Consider the following 18,085-nt stretch of genomic DNA (forward strand, 5'->3'; position numbering starts at 1 on the left):
AAACTAAGGACTACATCAGCTGCTGCCAGAACCTTCAGGTAAAAAACCCTCAGTAAGGATCTTTAACTATAATTCATACTGCTTTAAAACTGATCTACAAAGTGAAATATTTTTACACTTGTATTGGCTGTCTGTGCTGCACTGGGTTGGGACAGTTAATTTTCATCATAGTAGCTAACATGGGGCTGTGTTTTGGATTTGTGCTGAAAACAGTGTTGATAACACAGGGATGTTTTAGTTGTTGCGGAGCAGGGCTTGCACAGGTCAAGGCCTTTTCTGCTTCTCACAGCACCCCACCAGCAAGTGGGCTGGGGGTGCACAGAAAGTTGGTGGGGGGACAAAGCTGGGACAGCTGACTCCAACTGGCCAAAGGGATATCCCACGCCATATGGCATCACACTCAGCATATAAAACAAGGGAGGAGGTTGGCGGGGCAGCCGCTACTCAGGGACTGGCTGGGTATTGCTTGGTTGGTGATAAGAAATTGTTTTCTTTTGCATCACTTATCTTCCTTGGATTTTATTTTATTCTCATTTATTTTTCCCTTTCTTCTGCTTCAATTTATGATTATTATTTCTTTTCTTTTTTATTATTTTTAATTATTAAATGGTTTCATCTCAAGCCATGAGTTTTCTCACTTTTATCTTTCTGATTCCTCCATATCACCAGAGCAAGGGATGGAGTGAGTGGTGCTTAGCTGCCGGCAGAGGTTAAACAACAGCACTGTTCCACAACACTGGCAACATCTGGGGTCTACAATATCCGTATCCTTTGGAAGCAACACTTCCATTACTCTTCCAACAGTGAATTGAGAAATATGTTTTCATTTGTCTGTGTAGCCCTCTTCACCTGGAACATTGTATAGTCTCTTCCCACCTAAACAGAAATAACGGAAGGAGCTTACAGAATCTGCAGGCTCTTACATATTCACACTACTGGGCTCAGATAGGATATTTCTCACATCACATCAGTTAAGGCTTACCTCTCCCTCAGCTCTCTCCTTTCTTCATAAGTAGAACAGAGAGATGAGCAGAAGGGTGGGTAACTAGAAGGCATTAAGTTTTCAGGAATCTCTTTACAACCGTATGTAAGCTTTACCCTCACTGCCGTACTTCCCCCAGAAAAAAAAAAAAAAAAAAAAAGGAAATTTTTCAGTTTTAAGAATTTCATTATGTAGAAATTGGGCTGACACACAGAAGCCTGCACCCTTCTAGAACAAACAGCTCCGTAAGTTGTGGTTTGTCCTTATGTACAAGGAAGCCATGCATCAACTGACATATAAATGCCCCATTATGGTTGAAAACCCTGTTTAAAATAGAAAGGCACTAACACCTTATTCCCTTGGCACCACTGAGTCCCACCAAAACCTATTTAACACCCCTGCACTCACAAACCAAGACACCTTTCCTTGCTAAACAGACAGATTTCTGAACCAAAATGTCTTTTCTATAAGCCAAAGGTTGCAACAGATGAAATTGAGCAATAATGCATTCACTACTGAAATCAGAACCACACATTGCAGACACACCCTGGACTTGCTCTTCTACTGCAATGTGAGAACTTTAACACTGAATCATTTTGTAACATGCCCTGAAATCTGCCTTGAACGCTGAGCACTGAGATAAAAACCACTTTCAGGTAAATCTAGCAATCCAATGAGAACAAAGTGAACATCACATGTCCTTGCAGTTTTGTTATCTTATTTCGCTCTCTACTTTAAATATTTCTAGGGGCTTTGATCCCACAGCACTAGATTTCACTTCCTTGAAGAGATTTAAGTCTTTTTAGTATGCAATTTATACTGCTAAAAGAACAGACTTCTGAAGAAAGGGTTTGCATATGATTTTTGCAAAGTTGAGGCCATCTCAACCCTTCTCTATGGTTAAGGGAAAATTACACCTACTCCAGTTGCTTTTCCCTCCATTTGAGGTCTTATTTTACAAGTTTTGTATCTTCATAAGCAGCAAATTTGTTGCAGTGTCGGGATTGACGGAAATCACACTAAGCATGACAGACACTTATAATGCACAAGGAACTCATCTCAGTTAGCAGAAGAAAGGCGACCAACCAACTCAGATTTTGGTGCAGTAATTCTTCAGTAACACAACACTGAGACAACATTGTATCACTGACAATGTAGACACTCTTCTGTACTGTCAAAAAAATCATTAAATATTCACATTAATATCTGATCATGTGTGAGTTAAAGACTAAAAATCATTAAAACCTGTGATATGCCATTTTCCTTCCCAGAAAATGCACCTGCAGCTCTTAAAAAAAAAAAAAAAAAACCCCACACACTAGGGAGATGTAGATTCCTGTCACTGGTATTAAATAAGGAGATTTGGATGCTTTTCTTAAATCATTCAGCCACTTCCAGATATTCTGCCTTCAAGTAAAAGCAGTGACGTGAAGTTGCATTCTACTTTTCAACGTTAGATAGTATTTTCTGGAGGAGAGTCTGTTGTTGATCTCAGAGTTCTGACTCATTGGTAGTGGCATCACCATAGCTCTTGGGGTTATTTTAAGGTCTGATCCATAACTACTATGCAGAGGGCCAAAACACTTGCAATTCAGCTGCTGAACAACTGTAATGCAGTGCTCTGCAGTAAATCACTCCATCTCCCAGGCTCCCTTAAAATACCATGGTGCAAGCTGCAGCTGGTAGCAGCTAATAATGTTCTCCTGCTTGTCAATGCCCTGATTTATTACGGAGTCTCAAATAGAAAAAAGCAGTTATCTACGGAGTCCTCAAATACAACATGGCCTGAGGAAACAGGTACTCGATCCACACAGCAGGTAACAATGGCACAGCTTAATATTTTCAGTCAGAAGTTGAAATGCTTGTTTGAAGAGGTGCATCTTGGGGTTTTCTGGATTAGTCATACTTTAAATGACTTTATTGTAGTCCCTGATCATTTTTTTTAAGTGTACTTCATTCAGTCAGTAGCATTTTAGTGAAAGTGACACTGAACTGTAAATAGCACCAATAATACAGAAAAAGCTGCAAATTCAGTAATATTAAGATGGTTTGCAGGCTGACGGTTGTTTATATGTGATTGATTTAGGATTTCAGGCCATAAAGACTACAAAAAGGCACAAGCTCCCCATTATCTGCTTTCCCACTTGGACATTGATCTACATTTTCTAGCTAAAATTGGGACAACTTATGTTTTTACTATTCCCATTTCTCCACCCACTACTCTCACAAAGACAGATGACGGCAAGGGGGAACAGCTTGCAGGTTACAGCACGGTATACAAAAGTAAATCTGTTTACTTAACATGGTGGGCTGTAAGTGTGGTGGCTCAGAAACTGGTAAACATTAGGTTATGCTGTATTTGCAGAGTCAGCAAACCTGCAGGTGAAGGCGTGAACTGGAGAAGTGGTCTGACAAGTACTTCAGTAACCATCATCTAACCTCTTATTGTGTTTTTCCAACCTCGTTGGAAAAACTTAGAAGGAAATCATGCTAAAAGGATGCAGAGGACACAACAACCAAGGCAAGTCAGAACTATATACCATTCACTTTCACAAGACACTCACCTGAACATGAGGAAAAAAAAAAATACTGCAAAAACCCTGCAGCCCTCAGAACATTTAACTGTTCAGGCAAGTTCCAGTGGGTAAAAACAAATACAAACTTTCCTTAACATCTCTGTAATATTTAATTCTGAGTCATCTGCATAAGATATAAGTAACATAGCTAGATTTGATGGCTGAGCATGCAAAGACATGGATGTACCTTTTGAGGAGTGTCTAATCTCCAGATGCACAGATATGCATTTTGTTATTAAACACAAGAGATAAGTCCAAGGTGTTCTTACAAATCAAAATCTAAAAATAACTAAAAAAATAACCTTATAATAACTTCAAGGAAAGGAGGAGTCTACCAGACCATAACCACCCTACTGGTTAGACAAGAGCCTTAAGGGAGAAAGAACGACTTGCATAATTAATATAAGTCCTGTCTCCAGAAAAGTTTTGTGTCTACAGCTAATTTACATTTGACGATTCACCTCAATGCACAAGTCACTTTTAAAAGTACAGGCTTTCAGCCTCCGTTCTAAAAATAATAATAGAAACATCACCCACACTTCACACGGTTAAATGTTTCAAAGCAACACAAACACCCGCTGCAAGCACACCCAGACAACTCGAGTCCCGGTGTTTACAGATTGACAGAGACGACGTGTAGATCTTTCCCCCACTGCCTCTGAGAAAAACCCGGCTACCCTCCAAGCTGTCCCGAAGGCGGTGGGTGGGTGCAAGGCGAAGGGCCGCCCCACGCCCCTGCGGAGCTCCCTGCGCAACAAGCCCACCGCACCGATGGGGCCGGGCCAAGGCCAACCGACCCCGGGATATCGCCGGGCCGGTCACGCCAGCGGCCGGCGCTGGGCTCGCCCCGGGGCAAAGGAGCTTTTCTCCCAGCAGGGAACCCACCCGACCAGCGGGGGCTCGTCGGGCTCAGCGACCGAGCCTCAGCGCCGCCTCTGAGGGGGCCTGCCCTGCAGGAACCGGGAGTGCTTCAGCGGGAACGGAGAGGCCCCACGGCCGACCCCGCGCCGACTCCTATGACCGCCCCTCAGCCCGGCTGCCGCGCACTCACCGCCGAGGAAGGTGCCGAGGACGAGGCATTTCTTCTTGTGCCGCTTGAGGAAACTCCACAGGGACCGCAGCATCCTGCGCGCCGAGCCCGGCCTCCTTTCGCCTCTCCGTGTCGGCGGAAGGGGCGGGGGCAGCGGTCCCGCCCGCCGTACCTCGCCACCCGGCCTCCCGGAAACACCGCCCGCGCTCCGCCGGTGCCGGCTATGGAGGAGGAGGCCGCGACCCTAGACTGGATGGACCAGGCTTTTGACATGGTCAGTGCGGGCGGCGGGCAAGGCTCGGGACGCTCCCGCTGCACCTCTCAGCCGTGAGGGCTGCGGGCGGCCGGCCGGGAGCCCCTGAGGAGGCCTGAGGGGAGCGGGGAGCCCCGGGGCGGGTGGGCCGGCGCCTCCCTGGCTGCAGCGCCGAGGGGGCGAGAGGACTGTGCTTCGTTAACGCCTGGCTCGTGCCCTCCGCGAGTAACATTGTGCTGTGCCGCGCGTTTGTCTGTTCGCGCCTGTCCGTCTGTCCCGCAGGCTAAAGAGGCGCTGGAGTGCGGGGAGGTTCCTGTGGGCTGCCTGCTGGTGCACAACGGCCAGGCCATCGGGAGGGGCAGGAACGAGGTCAACGAGACCAAGAACGTGAGTGGGGCCGGGGCGGGACGGGGACCGGCGGGGCCGCGATTGGGCCCTCACCGCGGGAGGGCTTGAGGGAGGGGGCGGTCGGTTTTGGGTAAGTGCCACCTCGGCGCCCAGCTGCGGGGAGACAGCGGGAGAGTGCCAGGAGTAACGGGAGACACAGCGGAGCAGGGAGGATTGTAAAGTCATGGTGTGGACTGGAGACTGTCGTCCCCGGGAGGTGTTTGGGTTTCAGACCTGCTCTCTGGAGGCCTTTAGAGTCACCCGGGAGTTATGGGTGAGGGAAGAGTGGGAGACTGAGCTGCCAGAGAGTGTCCAGAGGAGGGCTATGAAGTTGGTGAATGGTTTGGAGGGGACGCTGTATGAGGAGCGGCTAAAGTCACTGGGTTTGTTCAGCCTGGAGAAGAGGAGAGTAAGGGGAGACATCATCATGGTCTACAGCTTCCTCACAAGGGGAGGAGGAGCAGCAGGCGCCGAACTCTGCTCTTTAGTGACCGAACCAGAGGGAATGGCAGGAAGATGTGCCAGGGGAAGTTTAGGTTGGACATCAGGAAAAGGTTCTTCACTCAGAGGGTGGTACAGCACTGGAACAGGCTCCCCAGGGAGGTGTCACGGCCCCAAGCCTGACAGTGTTCAAGGAGAGACTGAACAATGCCCTCAGACACATGGTGTGAACTGTGGGGTTGTCCTGTGCAGGGACAGGAATTGGACTCGATGATCCCTGTGGGTCCCGTCCACCTCAGGACTTTCTGTGACTCTGTAGGAGTGACCTGTGCAGCCTTTCTGTTGAAATTCTAGCAAACTAATGTTTTCATGTTATGTGATACACTTACCTGAAAAACAATTAAATATAAATTGGAAATCCAGCTCTGTTGCTATTCTAGGAAATCTGCTGTACAAATAAAGTAATAAATGATAGCCTCATGTTGGAAGGGGCAGGGGGAAGACAAGGAGTTGGGAAGTTGTGTTAGAGTTACAGAATATGTATAGTAACAAAATCTCATGTCTAGTTTACATAAATTCTTCAACTGACAAAATTTTCTTTCTAAAAAGATATTGCCTGTAAACTTTAGACCTCGTGTTTGCAATTTTACCCATCAAATTAGACCTTACACATGCCGTGAGACCCATTAAAACCCACAGATATTTTATACACTTGGAAGTTTTGTAGAAATGGCTCCGATTGCAGAATCTGGCTGTAATTTATATTAGATGTCTCAAATCTGAAAATACAATAAAAGGTAAAAATGAGGTTTTTTTAAGCTCAAAAATGTAACAATAAAGATGAATCATTATGCTAATTAGTGCCACAGGACAATCCATAATTCATTATGATACTTCCAATATAACTCAAGAAAGCCAGATGACAGAGAAGCAAAGTGTTTCAAGTTAAATCAGTGTAAGCACTGTGGGGAAACAGACACTTACTGGGAAAATTGTGCCAGAGATATTAAACTTGTGTAAAAATCACATGTTAATAAACAGGCAGAATATAAACAGCGAGACAACAAAATCAGAATCAGCTTAAAATAATCACTTTAAAATTATTAGGGAAGCGTTTGGACTTCTTTGGTGTTAACATCAGGGTTGTCTGAAGGTACATGCTTCAATCCAAGTAGGCAGATTTAAAAAAATCAGCTGCGCTTTGGAAACAGTAAACTTTTACTATCTTTGAAAGTATTTTTTCAATTTCTGTTTAGCTCAAGTTCAATTATTTTGTGGTTTGATTTTCATAAATGCTTATATTATAGTGACTGGAAATGCTGGGTACTTGGTGCTTCTACATTTTATATCAGATACTTAATTGCTCCATATAGTCTAAAAGAAAACATGAACTTGAAAGGGGCACTTGCTGGGAAATGTGAATTCAGGAAATTGTTTTCAGTTTTCTCCTAATAATTTCTGGCATTATTTAGGAGCAATCTTGGGGAAAAAAAAAAACTCTTCAACCATTGTGGCAGTTCCAGCAGACATCATAAATTTGCCAAGCTTCATTTTAAAAGTAATTTCTTGTCCCAGCTCACATTGGAGGACTTCTCCAGAACATTATTCCTCAGAGGGCTAGAAAACATCTGATTTCCCATTCTAAACTTTTTATAGTCTGTTTCTATCTCGGTTCTTATACCAGCACCATCTTTTTTTTGTTTGTTTGTTTTTACATAGCTCAGAGATTATTTAAAGTTATACTCCCTTTTGCCTCTTGTTTTTCCCTGTTTTCCCCAAGCCAACCGTTTAATCTCCTCTCAGAAGACAGGCTTGCTTTCTGTGTTCATTCTAATAATTCTCCATTCCAGCTTTGATTCGTCTCTCTTGGATTCACTTAACCAGAACCATATGCTTTATTCCAGATGGACTTTCTCCTGCGCCTTGTTCGATAGCAATAATACTTCCTATTCTCCCTGGAAGTAAGTCCACCCATCTTTTCTGAAGCTTCCTTGGTCTTTCATGCTGTTTTGTTATTCTTCATTTGTTGTTTTGATTTTTTTTACTCCCATCTGTAAGGCCATCCACCTCTTCAGTGATGCTCATCACATGAAAGGCATCACATTGTCAGCTGTTTTCTGTTGGTGTTTCTCCAGTTAATGCCAATGTCATAACTGAAGATATTTAAGCAAAATGATCTTTGAGCGTCTTTGGCACCTTCTCTTTTTTGCTTGCTTACTTTATATTGCTTGTGCTGTGTGGTTTTCCCCAGACTGACAGTAGTTTCACATGTTATGTTGAGCTGTGCTGGATGCATTGTAAAAGTTCAGGGAGATGAACTTGGTGTTTCTCTTGCCTAGAATAAAAAAATTGTTAAAGTTAACTAGGTTAATTAAATGTCGACTGTCTTATGTAAATCCACACTGTATTTTGTTTCCTTTTTCTTTTATAGACTAGTCCTTACATTACCTTCAAAGTTTGTTTTGTTGCCTGTTTTTCTGTTGAGACTATATTGATCTATAGATGTGAGGATTGTGTGTCCTTCCTATTATGGTCACTCTTTGCTCTGACAGGTTTAAGTCCTATGATACTCTCCCTTGATGTATTAAAAGCATTGCTATGAGATCGGCAGCCTCATGCATGAGTTCTTTAGTATTTTTCTGATATATCAGCTTGGTTTTTTGCCCCTCATCCCTCTTCTGTGCCTTAGGCAATTTCATTAATGTCCTAATTCTATATCTCATACACTGTAATTTCTGCTTTCATCCTCTCATTCTGTCCTCTGACCACATTCTCCATGTTATTTTTATTGAAAAGGCAAAATGTTAATTTTGTTTTGGAGTAGCACTGTGATTATATTTAAGCCTCATCTTAAGGTCACTATAGCAGTTCTAATTCCTTTTTCACATTTTGTCTCAAGACACTTTTACTTTTTATGTGACTAGTTTTGCATGTTCGATGTTTGGCAATTCTTGCTTCAGCCTTTGCTTTCTGACCTCCTGAATGTAACATTATAATATATTGGCTTTTTTCACTCCCTGAAAACTCTATTCCCACTTTTATGAAGTTATCAGTTATACAGTTAGATCTGCAGTCTGCCCCTACTATTCTGCCCTTGCTTAGGAACCAATTTGCCACTAGGCTTTGCATGAAATAAATTCCGTCTTCACCTTAAGTAACTCCCTGCATCTTCTGATCTAACTGACTGGAGTTGGGACCAGGTAGTGTCTTCTTTATACCGTCTTTCATTCTGTTCCTAAACTGCTCATTTTGGCAAAAAGATTTAACTGCAGAAAGCTCTCAGGTTACTTCAGCCTGTCTCCTGTCACCATGCATACTTCGTTTCTGCCCTGCACCTCAATAACAGAATACATTCATGTCAGAGATGCTGCCGCTCACTCTATGGGAGTTATTTGCAAGATTATTCATCATCATCACATTCTTCTGGAATATGTCGGTATTGGAAGAGGGTAGTTTATATACAGCTGTATTTATTTTAATTTTTTAGGAGCGCAGCTGCAGCATCAGCATGTCAAAATAGTTAGGCATGTCATTACTTGCATTCACTGGGCAATAGTGCAACTGAAGTCCACGTGAGACACTAGTTTTCAACAGCCTGGCAATATGTTCACAAGCCTGTGCCAGTACTGTGTTCCCTCTGGCATCTCCCACACTTGCTTGCTCACAGTCTTGCCTGAGACCAACCTGAAAATGTTCATTCTTAGAGCGTATGTGAACCTTCCCAACGTTTGCTTTGTTTTGGATTTTTTTTTCGCATCTTGGTTTCCATTTGTGATGCAATCATTTGCTTCCCACTAAAATGCTCTCTGTCTTAGGTCCTTTGCTGATATATGCAGAATTCTTCCTCTGTGTTGTCTCCTCTTGGGTCAGTTGTAGCACATCTTTGCCCAAATCATCATGCAAATACAGTACACAATAATTGAAAATGAAGTATTGTTTACACTCTTAAATTGCTAATGAAGCTACAAGTTAATACAGAACTTTGAGCTTTGGCCCCCTTCACTCTCCCTTGTTAATTCTTGTCTAAGATTTAGAAAGTAGGCTTTTCAGAAAAGTGATGGTATCTTCATTTGCCTATAAAACATTTGCCACAGTTGGGGGCACTATTTTAAGGCTTTGTCAAGGCTTTTTCCCCACTGACATCAGCTTCAAATAATTTCTTCTTGGAACACCATTTGCTACTCTCCAATAATTCTCTTTTTACCTTGCTACTCTTACCTGCTTTTGTTTTCTTTGCTTTAAAATGTGAGGCTGCGCAAGTTAAAAAAAAAAACATAGGGGCTTATAAAGGCTTTTGAATTGAGTCAGTGATGCAAAATGAAAGTTGTCTTTTTTGTATGTTATTTAACACACAGGAAATAAGTAAAAATACCACCTCATCACAGCTTAATACAATACAAAATCTTCAGACAGACCTAGAAAGTCAGTTTTTCCCCCATATCTTGTCTTTAAGAGGGACCTTTAGCAGATGCTTAAGGAAGGAGCTTGAGAAGCAAGAAGAGAATAGCATAACTCTTCCCCTTGCATTTAATTTCCACTTCTAAAAGTGAATAGCGTAGGCACTTCCAGAGCCCAAGACTGCATCTGGACCATTGTTTCTGATAGCTGTCTGTGCACATATCCTCCATGAATTTGTCTAAACCTTTTTTGAACTCATTTATGTTTTTGGCTTCCATAGCATCCTGTGGCAATGAGTTCCACAATTTAATTATTTGCTTTGTGACAGAGTACTTCCTTTTGTTTGTTTTAAATCTGCTGCCTGATAATTTCATTGGATGCCTGCTTCTTATGAGAAACAATACATCACAATTTACTGTTTGCTTTTCTGCATTCTTCTTGATTTTTAGAAACCTCTACCATAGCCATCTTTACTTGGAAAACTGATGACTGTATCTGGCGTGTTAAGAGCTGTAGTCTAGTTAGTCTTTGTATGCAGGCAGTTCTGTAACTTGGATAATCCTTTCTCACCCTGTGGTGGATTTGTCCTGGTGTTCCCATGTCTTCATGACCAAACCCATATGTATTACTTAAGATGTGGATGCATTGGGATCTAGTAATATTCTGTATTAGGTGTAATCTCTTTTGTGTAGCTGTCTTCTATGACTGCAGAAGCTGGTATGACTTACAGCAGCTTCATGGCTTTTCTTAACTTTTACTCTCATGATAAGCAGATGCCTAAAAGCTACTTGATGTACTTAGTATAAGGCAATGTCATAGGTTAGAGGCATGTTTTCCTCCAGTAATGAAGGCTTCTTGCTTATATGCTTTCAATTTGTGCTTAGGAGTTGAAAAACCAATTTGGTATTCATGTCTTTTGTGATCCGAGGGGCACAAAACTAGAATAGCCACAGCTTACATTTCTTAGTTATGGTAGCTGTAGTAGTTCTGAGGCATCGTTCTGCTAGAGGGCATTGTGCTTTGTGGCTCCATAAGGTGTGTGCACTGAGACTTCACCTGTGTGATCTCATTTATTCAACCAGGTAACATTTCACTAGTAGGTCTGGAGGACTCGTGTCTGCATATTGATTCGGACCCATGTTTTTATTTCATGGGTTCACTGCTATCTTAGTTCAGATTGCAAATGCACTCATGGAATACGTTTCTTCATTGTGTCTGCTTACCGTGGTTTGGTTTGTGTTTCAAAGATGGCAAACTGTATTCCTCTCAGATGAAGCTATAGTGAAGTGATGCACTCGGGGACCATACTGAACACACTCTGGCTGCTGCTGGGAATATACCGTCCTTGGGACTAAACTGGAGCTAGGCCAGTGTGAACTCCCTTGAATTCGTGTTGAGTCCTCAGCATTGTTTTGCTCTACAAATGCACCCCTCTGGCACTGCACTATTTACTAATGTAGGCATCAGCAATGTAGATCTCTGCAGGAGTTTTAAAATATTTTTAAACGGTATTGAACTTACCACTAACTTATTTATTCATGAGTCCTTTGCCACGTGGAGCATCTCACAGGTTTCACCACAGATCTTCACAGTGCTAAACATTAACCCAAGTTTGTTTCTTGAGAGGAAGCTCTCTGAGGTCACACAAAGGTATATGTAGCAGAGGTAGAAGTATAATTTGGATTGATGAAGTCTTAGTCTAATGCCCATGTCAAATCCATCCTTTTTTCAGAATAAATTAAAAAGAAGGAAAGTACTAACAGCCTTAATTCAAATTAGCATGAGGCTTTGTAACTGTAGAGTCCTTTTATAACTAGTAATTTGTGATATTTTTGCTGTGACATTTGACTGGCAAAACACACCGCTGCAGACATTTCAGAGTAGGACTGACACATTCTTCTGTTCAGGTTTTTGTGCCATTCCTATTGCTGTGACCTCTGAGATATTCATCGTTCAGTCAACCTGGATTAAAAAAAAAAGAAATCAATATTCTTCTGTCTTTTTCTGATCAGGCATATGCTTCAATCCCTGCCTATTACTTAAGGGACTTACTGTACATGTATGTATTCCCAGGCACCATTAAACCTGATGCAAACCCAAAATACTGTGTCTACACTGCAGGCCAAGTGGTTCCAGACATGTACTGAAATTATTGCGTATTCACAGCATGTTTATTCTGCGCAGGCACAGTAACATTGACAGAGGGAGAAAAAGGTACCAGCCAGGAGCAGCTGCTTAGTATTCCAGAGAGAGTAACCCAGTGTGCATTCTTGCTCTTGGAAGCACAGTGGGCTAGATCAGTTGTTCTAGTGGGCTGTGTGTGTCCCTTAACTCTCAAGTAGAGCTTTCATGTCTTACTATGCTGGTATGACAGAGAACTTCTGAGCAGAGTCCTCTGCCTGGGGACAGGCAGAAGAAAAAACTGTTTTGCGCTTGTGGATCTTGTCTGTGCCACATGTGAGATTGAGGTTGAATATGTTCTTTCCTGGGCTGGTTATTTATTCTGCTCTTTGGGCTGTCTGAAATTTCTCCTGCAACTTGAACCAGCGAAGAAGTGTACTAAGAAGAGACTCCTCTAGAAAGCATTACGTTACTTCCTTAACGGGAGTGAAAATAATTGCATTATTAATAAGTCAGATGTTGGGCTAATTGTGCCTTTGACTTGAAAGAGTGATTTTATGACATTGCATTTTATTTCATTTTTAGCTGTATAAGTGAGAAGCTTAAAGCTCTAAATCACTGCAAACTTTAAGAAAATGTTTATTTTATCTCCTAGGCTACTCGACATGCAGAAATGGTCGCAATCGATCGAGTCCTTGACTGGTGCAAGCAACACAACAGGGATTATACAGAAGTGTTTCCACAGACAGTATTGTATGTAACTGTAGAGCCTTGTATCATGTGTGCAGCTGCCGTGCGCTTGATGAGTATCCTTTCATGCTTATTCATGCTGGGAAACCAGATGTTGAAATGTTACTCTTTTGGCAGTAAGCCCACAGAGAAGGGCTTGACACTGTCAGGCAAAGCCAAGAGGGGTACAACATTGAGGTCTGAGAGGCTGCACCCACCTCTATTTACTGCATGGACTCAAGGATGAAAGAAAAACGGTGCAGTTATGACAAAGAACAATTTCCCTTGGGGATATAAAAATACATTTTAGAGATATCTGTTCTTATGTAAAATGACCTAATCTCAGTCCAGTGTTCAGTTTTGAATGTTGTAACAATCGGTAGACCAGGGCTTTGTATGCTTCTGCTTTGGGATTCATGCTTCTCCTTTTTGAGGAAGGCTGAATGTGCATCTTTAGCAATACATCTTACATTACTCAGAAGTAATGTTATGAGAGAGGAATTGTAGTGCAAACTAATTTAGTTTGAAAAGTACAAGCACGTTTTAGTGAAATTTAATGACTACTTAAATCAGACTGTTTTACTTCCTGCTTGCTTTTCACTTTAACTTAATACCTTAACTTATTCACATAAATTCCACGGGTCGTATATGGCTGTCGAAATGAGCGATTTGGAGGCTGTGGCTCAGTTTTGAGCATCTCATCTGATGATATGGTAGACACAGGAGAACCATTTGAAGTAAGCTATAAAATGTTTTCCTTTGTTTTTCAGCTAGCATGCTGTGCCTCACTTTGTTACCATGCTTCAAGAATGTCATGCATCCGTTTAAGAGAACTCAGATGAAGGATGATCAGAAGTCAAGTAAACTTAAATTTTTTACATTATTTTCTTTTAAAGTCAAGTCCTTCAATTAAAGGAAATTGAGGAAAAGCCTGGTGACAGTCTTAAAATAGCTAAAAGGATGCATCATAGAGGAAAGGAGAGAAATATTACAAATATGTAATCAATGAAGATCAAGCAACAGCAACTTGCTAAGTTTCTGGTTTTAGCTGAGACACTGGAAATGTATTTTTTCTCTCAGTCTGTCAGCACATGAGGTAAAATGCATCAGCTTATATCTGCTTCATGTAATTCAAATCCCAAAATAAATATGGACTGCAAAAGTAACAGTGGCGATTTAGTTTAGATACTGGGAAACTTTCTGAACAGTAAGGATACTGAAGGACTGGAACAGTGTCTGGGGAGAATGAGGCATCTTTGTTATTTAAGAAAGGCTAGACAAGCATTCAGAGGAGGTACAGTATACATACATTTAGAAATTTTACAGCATTATGCTAGTATACCTATACATACATATAGAGAGTAGTTATAGTATTATGTTTATTACTTTATATGCATTTGTAGATGATCTTGCCTTTATACAAAGATACTGACTAGGGTTCCAGGAGTTCTTTTCCATTCTTAACATTTATGGTGTAATGAATGTAAAAAACAAGCAATCTATTTCAGCAGTGAAAATAAGCACTGAAGGCTCAAGGCTTGGAAAGAATTTCAGTCAGATGTTGATATTGTTTGTCAGTCCAATGTAAACATATTAAGCATCTTTCTGTCACGGTGTTTGTGAGACTAACATCTGAATTAATTAATATAATAATTACTGGAAGAGTGTTGATTTGCTAACATTGACACACAATATTTAATTCTTCTGTGTGTTCAGAAGAAAGAAGGGAGAAGATCCTTGCTGCTACAAATCCTTCCTTTGTTTCTGTAGGCAACTGCAGTGGGATGTATAGGTGTAATTTGTTATTTTCTAGTGTGGGTGGAGATTCATTTAGTGTTAATGACATTTAAACACTTTATCATTAATGTTCATACCCTGGAAAATATTTTGGAAGGACCAACAAGGCCTGAGAGGTGACTGTTAGGAATAAAGAATAGGTGTGTGGATATATGTTTTCTGGTAGGAATCTTATCTACAAATACGTAGGTGTATGTCTCTTACATTTCCAAGTGCTTGAAGAATAATGAAGCTGGAAACACATTAATAAGAAAGGAATTGGAGATTGTATTAAAATTTTATGTAAGTTACTAAGAAAATTTGTTCTGCCTAACTTTAAGTTATTAGGGAAATTATTTACTCAGCCTCAATATACTATTTTTCAAACGTATTAGGTGTTCAGCTTGAAAAGGAGTTTTTTTGACGCCCAAATAGTTAAAGGTACAAGTTAAATTAGTGGAATAGACGGTACAGTTGTTTACAACTATTCTGTACTTAAGGCATTATTGTGAAGCAGAGAATATGTTATTCTCAGATTCACTCATGAACATCATTCTCTTTTGAACAGTGTGTTTCTGGCTATCGTGCCAAAGAAGCAGTGGAAATGTTAAAAGCTTTCTACAGACAAGAAAATCCCAATGGTAGGTTTCACATTAATGGATCCATTTTGCTCCCAACCTAATGCAAAAGAATGCTGCCACTGGTATTACTGTATTTCACTTCTGATGTTTTTTCTCCCTTTTTCTTTTTGGCAGCACCAAAATCAAAAGTACGGAAGAAGGACCATCGTAATTAGCCCTACACTGTTGGGAGACAAACTTAACAAAAAATGATAGGTGAAGGTTTCTTCAGCATCCTTCTCTTTTAAACTGTACAGTCCAATTAAACTGTCTTCATGTTCTGTAGAGAGTTTTTACTAATAGGACACTTAGTACCTCTTCCTGCGTTTCTACGTATGTGATTTCTTGTTATCATACATGATCAAGCAGAAGAATAAGGGGCTGTTTTTAGAAAAAGGAAAATTTATGATTCAACTTCACTTGTTTACAGACAGATGGATCCATTAAAACGATGCCATTCTGTCCAGCACATTCTAAATATTTTTTTCTGTCTGTGGAGAAGCATCTTGCTTTTCAATGGTAGCTGTTTGCCTAGGCAAATCCAAGTAAATGTCTTGGAAGATAACATTTGTAACACCTTCACACTCCTTGTGTATATATTTAATCAAAAGGCACATAAGGAATTGTACAGTCCTTGAAGATTTGAGATAAAACCATTTTAATGGATCTTCATTATTTTTTACACCCCCTTTAGCACAAGCCAAATTTTCAAACCTATCTTCTGAAAGTCACGTACCTGTGTAGACAGGTATGTTTGCAGAATCACATCTCAGTTTGTGTATGCTATTGCTAATAAGCATAAGCAAGTATCGGTTGGCTGCACAGCATCTTCATACCCAGTTGTGAAGAAACTCTCCACAACTCTTTTTAGACTTTCTGCTCCTCTTGTGAATATTAGCGTAAGAAATGCTTTATCATTAAGAATCCATTAGGAAGTTGAAGTTATTGTCGCCTACTAAATTATAACTACTGAGAAGGGCAGATACATGTGAAAACCAAGCAATGAAATTAGTAACAGTATGAAGAAAATATCCTTGAGATGTTTTTTTTTTCTTGTAGCATTGCTTGGCTTTGTTATTTCCATGCACTGTGCTTGCCCATGCAGTAATTTATAATCCAGAAGAGGGCCTTACAGTTCCACTAATGAATTAAGAATACAAGTACAGCTCAGTCTGTATTATATACCTCTTAGTGGATACTTATCTTAAGCATGAAACTGTTTGCCATTTATTCAGCTGATGCTCAGAAATTTGAGACATTACTTAAATTTTTTATGTAAAAGAGGGGTTAGAATTTTATGACTATAAAAACTGAATATGATTGAATCTTTTAGGTGATTCAAATAAATACTTTACAAACTGTTTTTAAAAGAGCATTTACTTTGTCACCATTGCTTCTAATAGCTTAGAATTTGTATTGTGTGTGTTTACTTATTGTTTACAAGTTAATGTGAAAAAGAAGCATTTTTACCATAATGGCTGTTCTCAGAGTTTAGAAATAGTATTCCTTCCACTGATGCCTGTGACCTGTCCTATTCTCCTGACTGTTATGGCACTCGAGTCTTTTCCTTCCCATAAGCAAGAGCAGTTGTGACCCTGTTTGTAGATGTCATCAGCTTTGGAACCATGAGGGCTCCTGAACCAGACAGCTAAGCTGGAAAAGCTGTTTAAGAAAAGACTTGTTTCCAATGATGGCAATGGTTTTATTGGCAAGAAATGGTCAGACCTGTGGTTGTGGCATTTGGCTGGTGATACAAAATAGCTATTTGTCTGTGCAGATCCATACATTCAGTTCTCAACTGGACCATAATTTTCTTACACCTTGAATAAGTCACTGAAGTCCAAATTAAAGGAAGACATCAGACTTCTGGCTTGTCACTGACATCAGTGACTGTAGGAATTGCAGCCTATGGATTGTTTTGGACCAGGACGTTAATCTCTCTGCACCTGTTCTTCTGCAGAGTGACTAAGAATGCTTTCCTTCTGAAGCACTGCCTTCTTTCAAAGAAGAATATTGTCTGCATTTGGATAATGTGACGGTAGGAGCTGTGTAAATAAGTAGAAAGATTACTGGTAGTAGGATAGGACAAAACGCTAAAAGCTGTGTCTAATTCTGCAATCCTTAAAAGTGGAACAGAAATATTTTATAATAGTAGCCAGTGGTAACCTTTCACTTAGAAAATGGTTTAAGTCTCACTCAGAGCCAAAAGAATCTGAAGAGGGTGACAAAAATTTTTAAATTTCTCGTAAGAGCCATCAAGGGTAATAATGTGCATCTTAGAAAAGGAACATGAAAGAAGAATAGCATAGCAAGCTAAAAACTATTGTTAGGTTATAAAAGGTATTGTTTACTATTTAGTGTAATGTGTGAGCAAAAAAAAGTCTAATATTAAGATGGATGTGTGTGGGGAGGTTTAAGTATAATAATTAGCTTGGGGAACAAATGGCTGAAGGATTACACTGAAAGCAAAAATGTAGTCCATTCTTAAAATCCTATTACTAATGTAAGAACAAATGCAGCACCCAAGGTGTCTTTATAAAAGAAAGATATTAACTCTTGTTTGAAAACAAGCCGCTCATCAGAGCCATGGCGTGACATCCCCAGAACTGATAGGCGGGTGGCTGCGTCCTCTCCCTGCCGCCCCACACAGGGCTGTCCTCCCTTCCTGCAACCCGCCAGCAGCAGAGCCTGGTCCTCCTGGCTTCCTCAGAGATGTCCTGGGACCACTGTCCTTGTCTGATGTGCTGCAGCTCTTCCTAACCACAAACTGGA

The 18,085-nt window shown here is 40.8% G+C and overlaps 2 protein-coding genes across 2 annotated transcripts in view; one reads left to right on the plus strand and one right to left on the minus strand.

The window, feature by feature from the left end:
- Positions 1 to 4,745, minus strand: part of PEX3 (peroxisomal biogenesis factor 3) — an 18,062-nt gene extending 13,317 nt beyond the window's left edge. The window contains exon 1 of the mRNA XM_065833265.2: positions 4,610 to 4,745. Within this exon, the coding sequence (XP_065689337.1) occupies positions 4,610 to 4,682 (73 nt within the window). The 5' untranslated portion in view covers positions 4,683 to 4,745. The remainder of the gene's footprint in view (positions 1 to 4,609) is intronic.
- Positions 4,746 to 4,919: 174 nt separating this feature from the next.
- ADAT2 (adenosine deaminase tRNA specific 2) lies at positions 4,920 to 17,847 on the plus strand (the record flags this gene model as incomplete). Its single annotated transcript, XM_071806469.1, has 5 exons — positions 4,920 to 5,228; positions 12,844 to 12,994; positions 13,548 to 13,654; positions 15,262 to 15,334; positions 15,449 to 17,847. Coding segments are annotated over 5 exons (681 nt in total), but the record flags the coding sequence as incomplete, so codon positions are not given.
- Positions 17,848 to 18,085: the final 238 nt, after the last annotated feature.

Source organism: Patagioenas fasciata, chromosome 3, assembly GCF_037038585.1.
Source record: "Patagioenas fasciata isolate bPatFas1 chromosome 3, bPatFas1.hap1, whole genome shotgun sequence".
NCBI lineage: Eukaryota > Metazoa > Chordata > Aves > Columbiformes > Columbidae > Patagioenas > Patagioenas fasciata.